The 20,233-nt window shown below is 51.2% G+C and overlaps 1 protein-coding gene across 1 annotated transcript; it reads right to left on the bottom strand.

Moving 5' to 3' along the window:
* Positions 1 to 871: 871 nt before the first annotated feature.
* CNIH1 (cornichon family AMPA receptor auxiliary protein 1) lies at positions 872 to 12,344 on the bottom strand. The gene is made up of 5 exons (XM_019495756.2): positions 12,209 to 12,344; positions 8,876 to 8,944; positions 5,505 to 5,617; positions 4,201 to 4,344; positions 872 to 2,597 (listed from the first exon to the last, which is right to left on the bottom strand). The coding sequence occupies exons 1-5, from the start codon at positions 12,287 to 12,289 to the stop codon at positions 2,570 to 2,572; spliced, it is 435 nt and encodes a 144-aa protein (XP_019351301.1). The 5' UTR covers positions 12,290 to 12,344; the 3' UTR covers positions 872 to 2,569.
* Positions 12,345 to 20,233: the final 7,889 nt, after the last annotated feature.

Here is a 20,233-nt window from a genome sequence, read left to right as displayed (position 1 = left end):
ATTGAACCTCATTCATGAGCTAATCCCAGAATCTGAAACTGTCGAAGATGACAGATCAGATTTCAAAAGCTCACATACAAAAATGTGTAGACTCAACATGAGCACTGGGCCTCTACTGAAGACCTCAAGAGCCAAAAGCAGATACAGCACTCCTAGAGCCCTACCCCCTGGGGAGCTTAGGATTCGGTGCAGGGACCACGGTACACTTGAAAGTGCTGGTCGAGTAGTTCATCAATTTTCAAGGCAGAGCAAAAATTAGAAACACCACAATAATGCTATTTTTGAAAACAAGCTATTAAGGCACAAGAAGCTTTTGAAAACCATGACAGCTTGGACTCGGCAAAAGCAAAGACGTTAACTTTCATCTACTGCTGTGAAACAAGCTATCTTGACAAGCTGCTGAGCAGCAAGGAAATTCATTTTTAAACCATTCGAAGGGCAGGAACAGAAAATAGGAAGGACAGTTTAATCCTTTTTGAAGAGAGCCGACAATGATCTCATCAGTGCACATAATTTAAAGATCCAATACCGTACCAGGGTCTTGGGCAAGAAAATACAAATCACTCCTACTTTATCATTAGAATGCCTCAATTCAATCCTCAGTTGTGTATAATTGGCTTCATTATATTTATTAAAACAGAAGATAAACATTTTTTTCATTCCAAAGGTACTTCTCACCACAACGGGCGGTGAAGGAAGAGCGATGGCTTCTCTCATCCCTCCTCACCACCCCCCAAGCACGCACGTTTTACAAGGATGCTTGAAACCACAGCTGGATTTTTTTTGTTTTTGTGGAGCTTGCATGTATTCTCTTAGTTCTTTCCTATGATTTGCAGGAAACAAACACACAAAAATCACCATCCACACAGAAAACGGTATATTTATGAGCGTGCTCAGATTCTTTTATTCCAGACTGTAAGAAGACAATCTGCATTTTGCTGACAGCTTCCTCGGTCCTACGTGAAACAGAAGAAAACACAGATCCATCTCCTGAACTACAGCTGAAGCAGCACAGATCAAAGGGGGGTGGAATGCTTTGTGGGCGCATCCTGCTAATTTTTGTCCTCTTGGTCACTTGTGCTGTGCGCTGGGGCGATGTACTCATTAAAAGATGGTCTCAATTCTACCAGCTGCCGGTTTCATGAAACCAAAGCAGAAATTGGGAGATCAGCACAGCACAGGCCAAGCTCCCGTTGTGGAGGTAAGGAGAGAAGCCACTTTCACCACTGAAGGGGATCCATCCCCATTCGACAGTCAGCTTGCAAGCTAGACTGCACACAAGAATCTGGCCCGCAACAGCAAAAGGGACACGTGCCAGCCTCTGTAAACATGTTTTAAAAAAACTAGTGACATTTCCCTGTCCTGTAACCTTAAGATCAAGTAGAAGAAGTGGGCAAGGTTTTGAAGCTGCTCAAGCTAAATTAACTGCTGGCACACAGCAAGAGGAACTGTGACATACTATCAACGTATTATGAAATAGCTATTCTCCACACCTCTGCACTAAGACTGTCTACATGCAGGCCAACACAAAGTCCAGGAAACAAGCTTATAAATCAGCAGTTTCATTTTCCATAAAATCTCTTTCCAATTGTATATTAAATGTAAAGACTGCAATGTCATTAGCTGGCATGAATTAAGCAGAGGAATTCAATATGCAACTCATTTTTTTCAAACCAAGGCACTGAAGAAAAAAAAAATTCTGAATTTGAGATATTTTATTGATTGCACTACGGAACAGCAGGGCAGTTTCACAAACTCACTTTCTGTCTTGGAAATGTCTGTTGAGAATTCACAGGAGTATTTTACCACTGGACTTGATCAATGCTGTTGTGGATGAGCCAATTTGTTAAGACTGTTGCACAAACATTTAAAATAGAAAATCGCCAAAAGGCATTCCCTCCCAGGCAAGTCATAATTTGTCCTATCACAAGGACGGATGCTTGAAAATTAAAGCAAGGACAGTTAGCGTTTGGTGGAAAGATGGGAAATTTCTGAACCATGCATATACAGGGAAAGATTATCCAAATAGTAAAAAATAGAACTACTCTTTCTGCAAGTGTCTCCAGGTATTCGTCTAGAAGAGAGTGAGGTTACCTACAGATAACATACACAAAGCTTTCAGTCCTTCAGAAGCACTTGATATCTACAGCTGATTTATAGTTAGGTGGAGCTGTTAAGTCCAAAATGAGCCACTACAAGGTCCAGTAAACAAAAAATCCTAGAATACTAAGGACAGTCAGTAATTAATAGCTATTTGAAGAATTATGGCTGTTCCTTACGGAGTGCAAAGTCAAAACTGCTCAAAACCAGGAGGTAATTGTTTTATACTAATTTACACCTAATTCTTTTTAATTTCAGCATCCCAGGAAAATATAAGAAAACAGTCTTTCCACAAGGAGAAAGCGTGGAAACGTTTTAAAAATGGGGGAGTCATTTTGTTTTTCCTAATACAGCTGGGATCACTGGATTCCATAGTTAAATCTTGGTAATGGGTTCTTGCTGGGAAGAATCCTTTTGTTTCGTGGCTTTTGCATGCACTTAACTGGAACAAAGTTTGCCAAGTTTCTTCTTAAGAGCTCACCAAAACATAAATCATGCTAGAAAAGAAAGAAAGAAAGAAATACATCAGGTTTTTATTTAGCTGCAACACTTTGGATTAGTTATTATTAGGGACCTACTTAATTCAGTTTCACCGATTTCGTGGAAATGCGAAATCTGGGATTGTCCTCAAAAGTCAACAAAAGGAAACTTGATAAAAATAAAATGCTGGTTCCCCAGTGGGAGCCAATGGTCCTCACTCTGGGAAGGGAAGGCACTGGCTGGCGGGGCGGCATGAAGGGCAGATGGCGGCTGCCCCCTTGTCCCCCCTGCCCCAGCCAGGGCCTCTCCATCCATCAGCACTGAGCGGCAGGGCAGCATGAAGGGCAGACAGCAAACAAGATGGTAGCCATCTTTTCATCCCTCTCTACCAATTACCACCAAGGAGTGGGGCCTTTCTGCCAAGTTAGCACCAAGGTGGGGAGGAGGGGCACCATGAAATCCCAATGAAATTGGCTCTGCAGCCTATGAGCGGGCCACAAAAAATATTCGGCCTTGCTGCAATTTAAGTAGACCCCTAATCATCAAGCATTTTATTAACAAGCAAAGCTTAACTCTCCTCTCCGGTACATACATAATCAGACACCTAGGTTATACATAGGGACCCAACTAAATTGCGGTGGACGGTTGCGGTGCAGCAGCACCTTTCATTTTGCTCTTTTTGCACCCTGCCCCAGACCACCGAGTGGCAGAGGCAAAAACCATGGCATTAATTGCATCTCGGCCACTCAGTGGCAGGGGAAGGTGCACAGCAAAAAGAGCGAGATTAAAGGCGCTGCTGTACTACAAACTTCTGCTGTGATCTAGGTAGGTCCCTCGTTCTAGTTATACTTGAATATGTTTCTCCAGTTCTAAAATAAAAAACAAGTAGGCCACCATGACTTTAAGTTAACGAAAATAATGGCATTTGAAAAAGGAAGCGACAGGCATATTGCACACACTGGTCACCCAGATCAACAAACAGTAGCAATGGGGAGTCCTCTACTAGCTTCGTAAATGCATTTAAAAAAAAAATTACTAAAGCATGAACACACTTCCATCATCTTTTTGTATGATTAAATCAAAGTGCTGAGCTGCACAACGACCAGCTAACAGATGCAGCATGGGGCAGTTGTACTGCGGCACTCTACCCGTATCAGATTTCTACCCCCACCCATTATTTTTTCCTGGAGTTTGATTCTGCTTTTATAAAATCTGTATCTTCTCATCTATTATGTTACCATTTTACCTTCATGTTTTTACAAAACTAACTCTAACCAAAGAAGCCATTACTTTTAAAATGGTGATACTTCACCTTGATTAAATCCCAATATTTTTATTGTAAAGCATATTCTAAAAGAAAAAAGGTGCCAAGTTTTCTGGCTTTCTGAGTCTTTGACGCATCTTAAAATTGAAGGAATATTGACACAGGGGTTATATTTCTTTTAAAAAAGGAAAACTTTACTTCCCCAGCTAGGATTTCTTTTTTTTTTTTCCCCAACAAATTATTTGAGATGTGTGGTACTGGGCATTCTCTTAAAAAATAATATATATTTTTCCCTACAGACTGAGCCCAAACAAAAGTTCAGGTCTAAGAATCAAGTGGAAGAGAAAATAACTTACCCATATAGGTAGTAAAAAAATGATAGAAGGTAAAATGCTAGTTTGCACCATCCTTCCTTCTGACAGTAGGCTAAAATATCTGCATTCATGATTGTTGTAGGATCATATAGACCTGGTCCACTCATCACAGGTCTACTCATATACCTGGAAGAACACATTAGGTTAGAAGCAAGTTTTGGGGAGGGTGGGGAGTTAAAGAAAAAGCAGGCCTCCTTTGCTGTTCCAAACAATATCAAAATATAACTATGCAAGGAACTGCACATCTCCAACTGCACAGAACATGTACTCTAGTCACAGCTAACAGACAAACAGCAACATCTGAGCCCACAAACTAATGCTCTGCTCATTGATGGGTTCTAGATGCTACAAATGCCCTGCACCCTGGGCCAGGGCACTTTTGCACAGTACTAGACCAAGAGTAGACAAGATGATCCTTTAAAATAGTATGTACAATTTCAGGCATCACATTATATTAGAAATAAAATACTGAAAAATAATGTGAAAGAGAGTAACAAGAACAACATGGTCTAGGGGCTGGTGCTGGTAGTCATTACCATATTTACTTGAATCCAAGATGAGGTGTCTCCCCCCCCATTCACCATGGTAGGGAACAGAAGTCTCATCTTGGATTAGAGTAGGGGGCCAGAACTGCCACCACCACTGCTGTCTGGCCAGGGTGGCTCATGGGGCGGGGGAGAAGGTGTGCAGTGTGCAAGCATGGGGGTGACTGTGTGGTGCAGAGGGGGAGCAGCACGTGGGGAAGACCACATGCTGCAGGTGAGACCACGCAATGTCTGTGTGCAAGGAGAGAGGTCAGTAGTGCAGATTATGCACTAACAGGGAGGCTGCTGTAGCTCCAGCGAGGGGCTGGAGCTGGACCCACAGTCATCACACAGAGCACGTGGCAGCTCTGGCAGGGATAAATTGAAGACAGCCCTCCAGTAATTTTCCATGTACAGGATCTAATTATTGGGAGCTCGTCTTCAATTCAAACTAGGTGCCGATAAATACGGTATGTGTTAAACAAGATTCATGTAGAATGGCGCTGGAAGCTTCAACACCATTTAAGACATGCACGGCAGTACTTATTCTTGTTTATTAAGGTGGGAATAGTTTTCCCTTAGAAAGGCAAAACAAGAGTCTTTAATTTGATTCATACCTGTAAAGTAAGATTTTTCAGTATCTCATCACAAAGTGCCTTTATGCTTTTTTGCCAGAGAAATAGGAAAATAAGGAGGAAGTACTGCAGCTGGAGAATGAATTATAATTAGCATAAATCAAGGTGTCAGACTTATCAATATTACCTCCAAATATGGTAAGCCAACAAAGGCATATTGAGACCCAAAGTAAGCCACTCTGCCGCACAGAGAAACATAACACAGAAGAATGCATGGATGAGGTACTCTGGAAGTACAAGCTGGAAAAGAAAGATACACATCAGAATATTCAAGTGAAGTAAATCATCGATGAAAAACTGAATACTATTATTTAGAAGAAATAGGGAGAATTACATGAACAAGTAAACTGCAGAAAGTGAAAACAGCAACTAGCAGATTATGCCTCATATCTCCATATAAATGTTGGTATATTTATGAACAAAAAAATGTACATGACACAATGCCCAGATTAGAGAAGTTATCATTGCTTCTAATAACTAAGTGCACTGTTAACAGCTTCCATGTTTCATATAATAGCCCCCCATGACAGAATAGCACATTAAGATATTTCTTCACATGCAATATAGAAATATCAACAGGAAATATGCTCCCTGTACCAGTTTATGTGCAAGAGGATATTTTTATTTTACGTTTGGAAGCTTTGAACTTGGAAAAACTATACAACGGAGACTGTTACCAAAACCTTATTTCCTGTGCACAGCACTATCAGACACAACTAGTAGTAACGTTGTTATGCACATCAATAAGCACAAATACAAGCATTATGCTTTCTGCAGTGTAGGAGGGAACAACAGTGCAATGTATATACAGTTTCAATTCCTTTATGCACCTTTTATATACCCCAGAGGCCTACTTTTTAATGGCAAAAATCAACAAAAGTAACGCTGAAACTAGACTACGCTCAGACTAGGGAACGTGTAAGACGTCAGGTTATACAGCATTAATGCTACTAAAAGAAAGGATATGGGAAAAGATTTATAGATTAAATTCATGCAAAACCTTACATCCACTACAAGAATACCAAGGCCAATAACCCAGCAAGAACTGGACTACCCATTCATGCTCTTAAATTAACACAGTTCTCAAGAAAAGTTCATTTCTATCTTTGAAATGCTCAACGTGGGATCAACAACTATGACCTCTTTCATGCAAAAACATCCAACTGCTATATTTCAAGCAAGAATTTACCAGAAATAAATCAATCATAAGATTCAAGGTAAAAGTACTAACCAAGCTAGAGGTGCACACACGAGAAAACTTCGTTCTTGGATACTGTCCCATTTTTCAGTCCAGAATGACTGACTGAAGTGTCAATGTTTTGCAGGTTTGTATTACATGTCTAAAAGCAAGAACTTTTTTCAAACACCTAAAAGATCTAATTAGATCTCTATAAACTCAAAAAAAGCTGTGTTCCCTATAGTCTGACTCTTTAAATAACAGATTATTAAATACAAACTTCCATCAAGACAAAGAACTAGTCAAAGCTCTTTACTTAGGTGAAACAAATTCTCCTCTTACATCCTCACTATGTAGAGCTTTTAAAATTTAATTAATGTATTTAAACTAAAAGTGTCTTTGGCAGCATACCAAGACACCTGTGTTTTAGGCTTAAAATCTACAATTATCGACTCTACATCACAGGCATGAATCTCCCTCAACGTTTGTATTTGCCCCGCCACCACATGACACAGGCAAACTGTCTGTGGCATATTTATCACAGTATTTTATCTTCCTTCCAACTCTACAGGGGAACTAGTCTAATTCGGAGAAAGAACAGTACCATACAAACTAAACGTTGAGAAGAGAGAAAATTAGTAATCAATGGCACATAAGCCAAGGAAAATGGCAATATGTAAGGAGAGAGAGAAAACCTCATCACACCATACAGAAGTGCTATCTTACCTATTTCTCATTAACCAAAAATGTTTTCCCCTACAATTTCTCTCTCTCAGAACAGGACTCCCATGTCTTTTAGGTATTTGCGGAGGATTCATTTAATTTACCACACTACATGAAGAGTCTGGATTTAAATCTACCTTTTCATGTCTAATCTACTCCCACTAACACAGTAAATACTGTTAAGATTTTCAATCAACACAAAACTACTGTATAATCAACACCTCATGCATGCATGTTAACATTAGGTTAATAAAATATTTGCTTTAAACATGCACAGTATAGTACCCTTGTATTAAAGTTTTTGATAAGATCATAATGCATAAATGTAATGAGTATTTGCCTTCCCCCATACTATAGCAGAAATGACTGCAAAACAGACCGAGCAAGGGAAACTGTTAGATGCACGTCCATTCAAGCACCAAATACTATTTTCCAAAATTAACCCTTCCTCGTATGATCCCCTTCCTCCTACTCATTCTGTAATGTTTTCTGGCAAGTGACACAGCCTGTATTGAATACAGACGTTCTTCTTCAGCTTCAGTTTTGAATTCAATACCTCACCTGTTGGTGCGATTTACTTAATTCTAAAGAACATGAATTCACAGTGCCAAAACCCAGAGGCATAACTTCACCACTGTGCTACTTCTCCCGCTATCATAATCGAGCTGTTCCCAACTAAAATAAAATGGACAGAAAGGGGTGGAGACTAGGCAAAGAATTATTGCTTTACCAAAATACAGATGCGTCAGCAAGATCTCCTATACTGCTGCTTGCATCTGCAACACCCCAAACTAAATGTGCTTTTGAGGCCAGTCATTAAAAAAAAATAAAGGTTCATCAGAGCCGCGTCCAAAACAACACAGCTGTACTGTACCTTCCTGAACACAGAACAAAATAAGGGGAGGCAACGCCCTCTCTCTGACTCCTGTGTGACGCACACCTACCAAAATCATCAAGCCAGATCAGAATTTTTTTGGTCAACACTTTTTTAAAAAGTAAACTAGGCCCTTGGAGTATCGAATTCAAACCGTTTTGTAAATCTGACTTGAGAAATACCACTGGTTTGTGTCTCCAAATACTGCAGCTATTCAATAAAGACTCGAGGCATATAACAGTTTCCCTCACTTTACTGGGTAAGCAAGCAAAATTATTTGGCACAGAATATGAAAGGTCATGAAGTTTATAAACCTGAACAGACAGTACAGGCAGATGAACAAGCACACTAAACAAAACATCTTAAAATAGTAATACAGATGTTCCTAACAAAATGAAAGGAAAGTGGCATTGAAACATTAAACTAAAAAGCAGTACACACCTTTAATGCAATTTTGACTCTTTTAATCTTTTTGACCTTTTCAACTGTCTTTGTGCCGAAAATGTAAAAAGCAGATTGAAAGAACGTTAGTACGGACAGCTGACAAGATCACCAGCAGATTAATAATAGTCAGAATATTCAAGATTGAGAGGAAAAGCTCCAGTAATTAGGTGTTACTAGCCAAGCAGAATTGTCATTACCTTTTTTTATTTGCTTGAGACAACTAAATTAAGAAATAGTGTATACATCTATGTAAAGAGGAACTCTTGATCGCGTAACTTACAGGATTCAGTGTATTACATTGGTCTATGGGATTCTTGTAATCAGTCTTCAGTTCATCAAATGCTATTATCTAGAATAAAATTGAAACAGTTAGGATTCTTCAAACCGAAAGCATTAATAAACATCTTGCACAGCAAATCCATTTACTGGTATGGAGCCGAATAATGAAACGTGTCCTCTTTACCCGCATAGAAATGATTCCACAAACCAAGTAACCTATAGCTAAAGGCTGTCTGAAACAGGTCTGCTTTAGTTTAACAGAAAAGCAAGCAAATTCTAATTCATTCAGCTTCTTTTAGGTATTTTAGGCACTCAAAAAGCTGTGGCACTATACCTTCACTGACCCCCCCCCTTCCCTCCCCCAAGAAAAAAAAACCTTGCTGAGTGTCACTTTAAATAGTGTTTGATCTCACAAAGTATATCCCTGGAGCATAAACAGATCAAGCTGTTGCAGATGTGGCACACTTGGTTTCTGGTTCATGCCCGACACTTATGCCAGTCAAGTAATTAAAAGCAAGTGATCTTCACGTTAAAAGAGGCTAACCGCTCCATCTTATCTGTGGTCAGAGTGTGCGTGCTGCAGCCAGAGATGGCTGGGAAGGGAGATGCATCAGGAAAAGGTCAACAACCTTTTGGATGACAGAGCTTTTGTATGTAAACAGATGCTTAGGAAAGCATGAGAGTACCAATCGGAAACATGGTCAAAATCACCGCACCAACTAAGACAAACGTTTATGATACAAAAGCAAGAACTATAAATTAAGAGAACCAGAACATTAAACATAACATAATCAGCACTAATATTACTTGTATTCAGTGTACACCAAAACAAGTTTACATACTATCCTTTATATTACAATAAAAGGCTAACTGAGATGGTTACGAAGCTAAAAAGGGATGCCAAAGATGCATTTTCATCCGAGTGCTCCTCTGCAAGAGCAGGAATTTCATACCCACTTGAAGCTACGTTTCCTACTGTACCACAAGTAAATTATCTTTTCTGTGGCTGGTTGAAAATACATGACTCTCAAATAATAATAAATATTCAAGACAAAATAAATAAAATCTTAATAGGAGGTAGAAAAAAAATACAAAGCTCCTTCATCACACGATTGATTTGTCGAAGGACTATAATATTTTAAACATGTACTCGAATAGGTAAAAACAATATTTTATGAGAACTGCAAAATGCTTGCAGTTGCATTAATATATTTTTAATAAAAATCATCTGGCCTAAGTTAACCTTTGAGAACATTACTCATCCATAGATGAGTATCGGCAGATTTTCATCTCATCACCAAGGAGCTGAGCTGGCAAGTTTTCATGACAATTTTGCAAAGCTGGTTTAAACCAATAAACACTACTCTCGTGTCCTGCAGTGAACGTAACGCAGGACAGTTATTAAAGAATAAGAACCTGTAGGTGTGCCTGAAGGCCTGCTTTGTTACCGGTCCCTGGTGTTTTCCTACAGCGGATCCACTCAACAGGCGCTCAGCAAAGTAGCTGAACCCCACTCAGGTCCCAAACGCTGCTGCTGGCCCACGCGCCGGGGAGCAGCAGGAGGGCAGTGCAGAGCAGTGGTGCCCAACCTTGTTCCGGGGGCGAGATGAGCATCTGCCCATGGGCCAGATCCCACCAGTGGTCCCCAATATGGCTACAGTGGCCATCATAGAGGACATTCCAGTTTTCCACTACTCTGTCCTCCATTGATACAAAACCTGACGCCTTTACGTCCTCTATTTTTCATCCAAAAATAGAGAAAAATAGAGAACTTAAAGGCATCCGGTTTCATATCAATAGAGAACCAGACTGTCCTCTTTGATGGCCATCCTAAATACAGCACACAGGGCAGGGGGGCTTGACCCAGCCCCAAAGGGGAAGAGGGCTTGACCCAGCACCGTGCTGGAGAGGGGGCTTGTCCAGGCAGGGGGAGGCGGAAGGAGGGATGGGATGTGGCCCAGCCCCATTGGGGAAGGGGGCATAGCCCAGCTGCAACCATCTGCGAGGGGTTTGGGAATTTGGCGGAGGGGAGGGAAGCTGTATTCATTGCCCCCACTCCCCAACCACCACATTTACCCACCCTGTGGGCCAAATGCAATTGCTCTGCAGGCCATGCATACTCCACAGGCTGGAGGCTGAGCACCCCTAGTAGGAAGTGTTAAACCTGCTGTGCCCTGCACTGGAAAAAGCACTCTCGTAGCAAACAAATGAAACGTTTAAGCTAACACCCTGGGAAGCACGTGTAGTCTTCAGCGCAGATGGAAGCAGTCACATGTAAAAAGCCAGGTTATCGCAGAACCATGAAGACACGGGGCTGGGAGGATCGTCCTGGTCCACACCACCCCGTACGAACCGTAATCTCAACTCAACCCGTTCTGGTTAACACGTGCAATGCATGCACGCCTTTAAAAACCTAACGGACGCTCGTGCATTGATTGTCTTCAGTGTTCCCAAACCTCGCCCCGGATGTAATACAGGGAAGTGAGGCTGAGCACGGCCTGTCCGCACACGAGCAGGAAACGGGACTCGTCCTTGCGGACAAAGAGCGACGCTCGGCAGCGTGTACTCCCACCTGTCCTTGTTTCCCCCAGAACGACACTGGGGAGCTCAGGGATGGCTTTAAAATGCCACCTGCGACCGACCCATCAGTGCCCAAGGAGGGAATAAACAGAGATGTGGGTCTTCCGGTAAATTTTGAATTGGAAAATTTTCCAGTGCCCAGAATAGAGCGTGACCTCATTCAGCATGCTTATTTGACTATTTAGTAACCAAAACTAAACCAGTACCCCCGTGTTCGTGTTATGTCCCAATACCCACAAGTAATGGAACTGAAATATCTGACTAGGAAGAAAATTAAACACAGCACACTTCATGCGGTGTGAATGGTTTAGCCAAACGAATTCAAAGCGTTACGTGAACAAACATGATTTTTATGGACTGTTCGTAAAAATGTGAAGATAATACACAATCGCGTGTTACGTTGTTTACATTTAAGGGGGAAAAAGACACTGAAAACTGTCGAGACACGAATATCAGCACACCCAAGGAGCTGCGCGCGATGTGCCGCGCTTTGGGTTTGATTTCACCGGCGCGGCCAATTCGGTGACTTGGTAACTTGATTTTGTGTGGATTATTACACGAGTGCGCGCACCCTCCGCCTAGTCGTAAACCAATACACCACAAGTGTGCTCGCGCGCCCCTCCCTGGGCGGGCCGCATGTGTGCGTGTGCATGTATGTACGTACGTGTGTGCAAGTGCATGCATGTGTGCGCATGTGCGTGTGCACGCGTGTCAGGGCGAGGGGCCCGGGCCGCCCCCGACCGCGGTCACTCACATGCCAGATGGCGAAGAAGATGAGGGCGGCGGTGAGCAGCAGGGCCAGCATGTAGCAGAAGGCGGCGAAGGTGAAGGCCATGGCGGCCGGCGGGGCGGGGGCGGGGGGGGGCGGGGGCCGCGCGGCCGGCGGGGCAGGACGACGAGCCGCCGCGCGCGGGATGCCGGGATGGGGCCTTCTGCGCAGGCGCGCTGCGGGCACCGCCCCTGCCCCCCGCCAACCGCCGCCTGGGCTCAGCCGGCACTGCGCCTGCGCGCTACCCCGCCCGCGCTGAGGGGCGGGGCGTCCCCGGCCTGTCCATGCCCCGCCCCCTGCCGGGCCCACGTGACAGCAGCGCGGCCCCCAGCTCCGTGCTGCCACGTGGGCGGGGCGCGCCGGGCTGCCGCGCGTCTTCCCTGTGGCGAGCTCGCGAGCCGGCGCCTGGCTGTCCGCACCCAGGGGCAGCCCAGCCCGGAGAGCCCTGACCCGGGCCAGGAGCAGAGACCAGCGCTCCCGATCGATGCCTTTCCCGTGTCACGGCTGTGCAGAGGCCACGTGGGCAGGCAGCGCGTGCCCCAGTCCCCCTCCTCTCCACTTCCCGCCTGATCTTGCCCTGCGTGCCTGGCGCTGCTGCTCAGCTGTAATAGGAACACCGCGCGGGGGCACTGGGACTGGTCTGGGTGCCAGCACCCACTGGGGATGTCAGGAGGGCGCCTGTGGGAGTGGCCAGCCAGTGCCCCAGCCTCGCCTTCCCTGCAGCGTGCAGCACCTGGCGCGCCCGGGACCACACACTTGTCTCCTTTGGGTCCATGGCTCTGCCTCAGACAGCAAGGAGACGGGAGCAGGGTAGAGCCAGTCCTGCCCGCTTTATTCTGGCCGCCCAGGGGCACACGGAGCTGGACACCCTGCGTACAGAGATGGAGCAGTCCCTCCCACGCCCGGCCCTGGCCCAGCCCCACTGGACAGCCCACGCGGGGAGGCAGGAGCACCCCACAGTGAGGCTGGGAAGCGGTGGCCGAGGCTCTTTGCAGAGCCACAAGCCTGGTGCTCCCCAGGCCAGGGCACCGCTGCCTCGGCCCTCGGCCCCCCCCTTCCTCCTCCGGTGGTTGACGCGGGATTGACCTGGCCTAGAAAAGAAGGAGCCCATGACTCGCCCTGTGGGGCCTGTAGGGCCAGCCCCGCCAGAACCAGAGCCTCTGGGCCGCCACGTGACCCCGGCCCAAGAACCGTGGGTCCCTGATGGCAGGAGGAGAAACTGGTCCTGGTGCAGGCTTAGGGTCAGGGGTCTGTATGCAGAGCGGCCCTAATGTGCCATCACCCTCTCCCCAGACTGCCCACCCATCTTGCCCTGCGCTGTGCCCGCTCCCTCTCCTCTGCCTCCAGCAGTCAAAGGCTGCAGGTCCTGGTGCAGCCACGAGCCCAGGACGGCTCCGTTCACAGCCCCGGTGAGATCCAAGCCTGCACCAGGGATGGACGGGAGCAGAGTCAGAGTCAACCTGGCGTCCCTCAGCCCCACGCTCGCCGCACAGCACCGTGTGGCCTTGCTGCAGGGCCGAGCGCCTGCTCTCACCTGTGCTGTCCAGGGGGACGTCCTCCTGCCGGGGCAGCTCCAGAGCCGGGTGTCAGACGTGGCAGGAGAAGACGCACAGGTTGGGGTGAAGGTGTAGGTCAGGGTGAGGCTGAAGGTCCCATCCAGGTTCCTCTCAGGGCTGGAGCAGGTGGAGCCGTCCTGGATCCTCCCGTCTCTCAGCCATGCAGCGTCTGGAAGCCCCTCACGTGGCACAGGAGGGAGGTCTCTGCACTACCCACTGCCAGCTGCTTGTGGATGGAGATGGTGGGGAAAGCTGGGAACGAGGGAGTCTCAGCGCTGTGCACGGCCGGGGCACTTTGTGCACGAGGTGCCCTGCCAGGCTGGGGTGGCGATGGGAGCTGGGCCACTGCAACCACCTGGGGCCTGGCTCTGTGCCACCCCTGACAGGTGTCTCGGGCAGGTGCTGCCAGGGCCGAGGGAGAGGCCAGCGCTGCCCACGGGTGAGATTGCTGCTTCTGCCTGCCACAGCCCAGCTCCTGCCCCGGGCTGGCCCTTCCTTCGCTTCCCAGAGCCCCGGAGCTTGGCCAGGGGAGGGAGGAGATGGGCTGCCTGCCAGGCGCTGGGCGTGGAGACCCAAGCCGGTTCATGGCCACAGCATGCCTGAGGCGCCGTGCAGAAAGGTGCCCCAGGGACCACAGGGGCTCCTTGTCATCAGCATCAGCTGCCTCGTCGTTGAAAAGCCCTGGCCTTTTCCGCTCCTCAGTCCAGTCCGCCTCTGGGTCCGGACTTACCAGCCAGCCCGAGGCAGAGAAGGAGCAGGGGGAGCAGAGCCCCCAGCCCCACCGCATGTGTCTGTTCGCAGCACTCGTGTGCTGAGTCCTTTGCACCCCCTTCTGCTTTTCCTGGAGGGCCGGGACCCTAACCCAGCACCGCGCTTGTGTGTTTATGTGTGTGTTGAGGGGGTTACCCCAGAGAAGCCCCCCCATGGGTCCCAGGAGAGAGGACGGTGCCATGGTAACCTGTCAATGACCCCAGGTGCCCCTCTACCCCCATCACTCCCATTGCACAGCCAATGGCCCCTGCCTAGGGACCCCCAGGTCTCCCCCGCCCCATGGCCCTGCACCCCAGAAATACCCCTCGGTGCCCCCCCTCCCCCACCCTCAGGAGCTCACTAAGGCCCAAAGGGCCCCCAGCCCAGCAGAGGGGAGGGGTCATGGGGTCCATCTGCTTGGACCTGCACCCCTGAGCACCAGGTAGGGTCCCGCTTCTGCCAGTCTCAGCAAAGGGCACCCTGAGAGGCAGAGAGCGGAGGACTCTGCCAGCTGCGACGGGCCCCGAGAGCCTTGTAGCTGTGCGGGCCCTTTTTGTGCTGCGTGGGCTGTGGCCAGCAGCCCAGGCACGCGGGGTCGGGGAAGGTGGGCGACACACTAGAATTAGGCACGGACGCGTAATGGTTAATTCAAGATTGTTTCCTTACACCGTAGATGGTAGCGGTGTAGGCTGGATAGTTTCCCAGGTACACCTGCGATTAAATCCCCAGTTTGAGGACTCTGACAATACTCGGATCGCTCCCACGGAGTTGTCGAGGCTCCGGGGATCCTTTTTGTGCGCAGGGAGAGGGATACGTCGAGGATTGCGCCTGGTGACGGGGAGAGGCTAGAGGCTGATCAGACCCCTGTTGCCTGCTTGATATTCACGCCGGGTCCATTAGGCTCCGCAGTGCTTAGAGATCTTCACACAGCGTGAAGTCTCCTCCTCCTGATGTTCATGGAGTCCTCCAACTTGGGTGGAAACCACTCAAGCCTCTTATAGGGCTAGCAAGCCAATCGCTAGCCACCACATAGGAATAATTTAGAACTTGCCAATAATGGGGCACCAATTAGCATACAACTGGCGGGAACTCTTTGCAACGAGCATTTCCAAGCTGCAAAGAAGAAATGCACGCTGCAAAGAAAGCTACAAAGGGCGGGAATTCTCCTTGCACCGGAGTTCTCCTCTGCAGCAGAGAACTCCACCGTGCAAAGAAGCTGCAATTTGGTGGGAGAAAATTCAGTGGTGCCAAAGCACACACAAAAACAAAATCACAACTTTGGGTTGTGACAGTAGCCTCCTGCGGGAGACCAGGGACCCCTAGGAAAGAAGGAGGCGGCAGTCGGCTGTGCTGAGCTTGGTTTTATTCATGACTGATAGACCTGGAAAACCTTTTTCAAGTGTCACGTGAAGTTGTTGGTGCCTCAAACGTGTGCTGTGTCTTTCACATTCTCGGCATCTCGAAATTGCATCTTTCCCCTTCCTGGTATGTCCGGGCTCCCTGCACCGGGCTGAGCCAAGGGCTCTGCTGGCACCTCCTCACTGCCCACTGCGTCTCTCTGCCCCCTGGGCACTGCACCATCCCCTGCAGCAGCCTGGCCCGGACCCTAGGTCTCCGCGCTGGGGGTCTCCATTTCACTGGCTCCACCAGCTCCTCTGTCACTGCTCACTTCTGGGGCTGCGCTGCCTCGCATCGATGTTCCTGCAGCGCCATTATTCCTGCCACTCTCGTCCTTTGCTGTTCCCTCTGGCTCAGAAATGTGGGCCAGATCCTTCTCGTTGTCAAGGTCCTGGGGGGCACCAGCTCCGCCCCCGTCCTCCTCACTGCTCAGGGCCCCGGCCCCCTGCTCTTGCACGGACGTGCCTCCCTTTGTCCCATCATCTGTGCTGCTCACGTCCCCTGGGGTTCCCTCATCTGCTTTCCCTTCCTTGGACTCGGGATCCTGGGACGTGGGGGCATCCTGGTGTCCTGGAGCAAGAGGTGTCCGTGGGGCTGGTCAGTACTCACTGCCCTGGGGACCCAGCCCTGCGCAGGACCCCCCTGGCCCTCCCCACACCCCCTTCCCCCGGCAGCTGGAGCAAAACACCGAGCGAGGTGCTCAGTTCCCGGGGCCAACGCATTCTCCTCGCCTGGCTGACACTGAGGGTCATTTTGGCCCCAGTGCCGGGGCCCAGCCATGGCAGCCAGAAGCAGCAGTGTTACCACAAGTGCTGGCCTCCCCACACCACCCTCGCCCTTCCCTGCGGGGGACTGGGGTCTGGTCTCCTGCTGGGAACTCCCTGCTCCAGCCTCCAGATCTGTGGCATGCAGCAAAACTGCCATCACCCAGCACGCAGCCTCCTGCCCAGACGGCCCAGAGCGAGCGCGAAAGGACCGGGACCCCATGACATCCCGGTGTAAAGGCGCTGACTGACCTGTGACCTGCAGCTCCCTGCTGCGTCGCTCGATGGGGGTCTGCAGGGCCATGTGCTCCACGCGGCAAATGAACACTGCCCCCAGGTCCCCCTTCTCCACAGCTCTGAGGACCAGTCTGGGCTCCTGCTGGAAGCTCTTCCCGTCCGCGGCTGGAACCGGCCGGCCAGGGACGAGCCGGTACTCGGCCGAGTCCTGCAGGGGCGCAGCACGAGCCTCTCCTCTGCCCTTGCGCAGCCAGGTCACCCCCAGCTCCCCTGGGAAATGCCCTGCCACGCGGCAGCTCAGGGCCACTTCCGTCCCCGCCGTCACTGCCTGGGGCTGGGAGATTTCCAACACGTCTGGGGGCCGCAGGAGACCTGGGGAAGGAAAACCCCCCGAGGCAGGGACAGGCCCCGTCAGGGGAAGCAGAGGCCTGGTGGGGGCCGCTCTGCCTCCCCTCACGCAGGGGAGAGAAAGTGAAACCCCCAAAGTGGGGCCTTGATCTCATGACACCTCCCCCTGCTCACCGGTGTCTGCGAGGCTGAGCTCTCCCTCAATCGGGGGGTCCCCGGGGCCGTGCTGCACGGACACTCGCACTCGCTGCTCCGCGCTGGTCAGTCTGCAGCCGGGCACCCTCCACACGCTCCTGGCGCTGAACGACCCGTCTTCGTTCTCCCTGTGCTGACTCAGCTTTGACTGTTCCCAGACGTGGCCACCCAAGCTCCACTCGATGCGGTGGATCCCGCGGGGGTAGAAGTTTTGCAGCTGGACAGCAAAGTGCACTTCCTCCGGGGGGGCCCAGTGTGGTAACACCTGGATCCCAGACAGCTCCGGCGGGGCTGGGGGACAGCAGGAGCATTAGCACAAGCAGGCGATGGGATGGGGAGAAGCGGCAGTGCGCCTGCTGCACCCGTTGTGTGCCAGGTACTACGCAGGAGTCATGGAGACAGACACAGGCAGAAATGGGTCCGGCAGGGGGTCATGGTCCCAGTGCCCTGGGGGGGGTCGTAGGGTCCCAGCTCCCCTGGCTGCACTGGGAGAAGGAGGGCTCAGTTCTGGGGTCAGACGAGAGCCCAGGCGAGGGCTCGCTGGTGGCTGCGCTGCGCTCCCCGCTCTGCCCGGCTGAGCAGCGGTGCCGGGCGCAGGCTCCCTGCTCACCACCCTGCACTAGAGACGTGCAGAAGGAAAGGGAGCTGCACTGCTCTGCTCAGTGCGGGGCCTCTGCACGGGGCTCGGGTGGGCACGGGGCTCGCAGGGTCACTGCTCCCGCCTGGCTTCACGCAGCTGGACACAACGGGACTCACCGCTCTCCCGCAGCGCTCCGCTGTGTCTCTCGATGGGGGTCTGCAGGGCGACGTGCTCCACGCGGCAGATGAACTCTGCCTCCAGGTCCTTCCCCTCCACGGCCGTGAGGACCAGTCTGGCCTCCTGCTGGAAGCTCTTCCCATCCCCTGCTGGGACGGCTCTGCCAGGGATTAGCCTGCGCTTGGGGGAGTCTTGTACGGGAACAGGGTCACGAGCTCTTTTCTGCTTCTGGAGCCAGGTCACCTTCAGCTCCCCTGGGAAATGCCCTGCGATGTGGCAGCTCAGGGTGACTTCCCTTCCTGCGGTCACTGACTGGGGCCAGGAGATTTCCGACACCTCTGGGGGCCACAGGAGACCTGGGGAAGGAAACCCCCAAGGCAGGGACAGGCCCCGTCAGGGGAAGCCGAGGCCTGGTGGGGGCCGCTCTGCCTCCCCTCCGGCAGGGGAGAGGGAGCCAACCCCTGCCTCATCCTCCCCCCCGCAATGGCTCTGTGAACTCATGAACACCCCCTGCCCCTCACCCGTGTCCCAGATACTGAGCTCTCTCTCCGTCGGGGGGTCTCCGGCCCATGCTGCACAGACACTCACACTCGCTGCTCCGGGCGGGCCAGGCTCCGGCTGGGCACCCTCCACACGCTCGTGGCGCTGAACGTGCCATCCGGGTTCTGGCAGGGCTCGGCGGTGTCTGCTCTCCCGCTCCCGTCCCCGTCCCAGCCCCACGCGATGCGGTGCATTTCCTTCGGGTGGAAGTTGTGTATCTGGACGGCAAAGGGCACCTCCTCCGGGGGGTCCCAGCGCGGTAACACCTGGATCCCAGACACCTCCGGCGGGGCTGGGGGACAGCAGGAGCGTTCGGAGCGGTGCGCAGGGGACCCCTGTCACCTCTGGTGCGGGCAGGACAGGGGGCAGCTGCCCCCGACCCCACATCATGAACCCCACGTCCAAGCCACGAGCAGCCCGAGTGCTGCACTCACCTGTGACCTGCAGCTCTGTGCTGCGTCGCTCCGCGGGGGTCTGCAGGGCCGCGTGCTCCACCCGGCAGATGTACTCGGCCCCCTGGTCCCTGCGCACCGAGGGGGTGAAGAGGAGTCTGGGCTCCTGCTGGAAGCTCTTCCCGTCGGCGGCTGGAACCGGCCGGCCAGGGACAAGCCGGTACTCGGCCGAGTCCTGCAGGGGCGCAGCACGAGCCTCTCCTCTGCCCTTGCGCAGCCAGGTCACCCCCAGCTCCCCTGGGAAATGCCCTGCCACGCGGCAGCTCAGGGCCACTTCCGTCCCCGCCGTCACTGCCTGGGGCTGGGAGATTCCCGACACGTCTGGGGGCCGCAGGAGACCTGGGGAAGGAAACCCCCCGAGGCAGGGACAGGCCCCGTCAGGGGAAGCAGAGGCCTGGTGGGGGCCGCTCTGCCTCCCCTCACGCAGGGGAGAGAAAGTGAAACCCCCAAAGTGGGGCCGTGACCTCCTGAAACCTCCCCCTGCTCACCGGTGTCTGCGAGGCTGAGCTCTCCCTCAATCGGGGGGTCTCCGGGGCCGTGCTGCACGGACACTCGCACTCGCTGCTCCGCGCTGGTCAGTCTGCAGCCGCGCACCCTCCACACGCTCCTGGCGCTGAACGACCCGTCTTCGTTCTCCCTCCAGTCACTCGGCTCCGACCGTTCCCAGGCTTTTCCGTCCACGCTCCACTCGACGCGGTGGATCTCCCGGGGGAAGAAGTTCTGCAGGTCGACGGCAAAGGGCACCTCCTCCGGGGGGTCCCAGCACGGTAACACCTGGATCCCGGACAGCTCCGGCGGGGCTGGGGGAGAGGGAGTTCGCCGTGTCAGTGTGAAGGTGACAGATATGCACCTCTACAGACTAACCAAGCACCATGTACTTTTATGGCTTTAACCACCCCAGTGCTCCTGACCACATGCTGGGCAAGGACGCCGGGGCCGGGGCGTTAGTCTGAGCAGGGACTGGGGGATCTGAGGGAAATCAGCCTCATCTGCGGTCCCATGGGGGGATCCCT

The sequence above is a fragment of the Alligator mississippiensis genome, chromosome 2, assembly GCF_030867095.1.
Source record: "Alligator mississippiensis isolate rAllMis1 chromosome 2, rAllMis1, whole genome shotgun sequence".
Classification (NCBI taxonomy): domain Eukaryota; kingdom Metazoa; phylum Chordata; order Crocodylia; family Alligatoridae; genus Alligator; species Alligator mississippiensis.
This window is presented reverse-complemented; position numbering and strand designations above follow the sequence as displayed.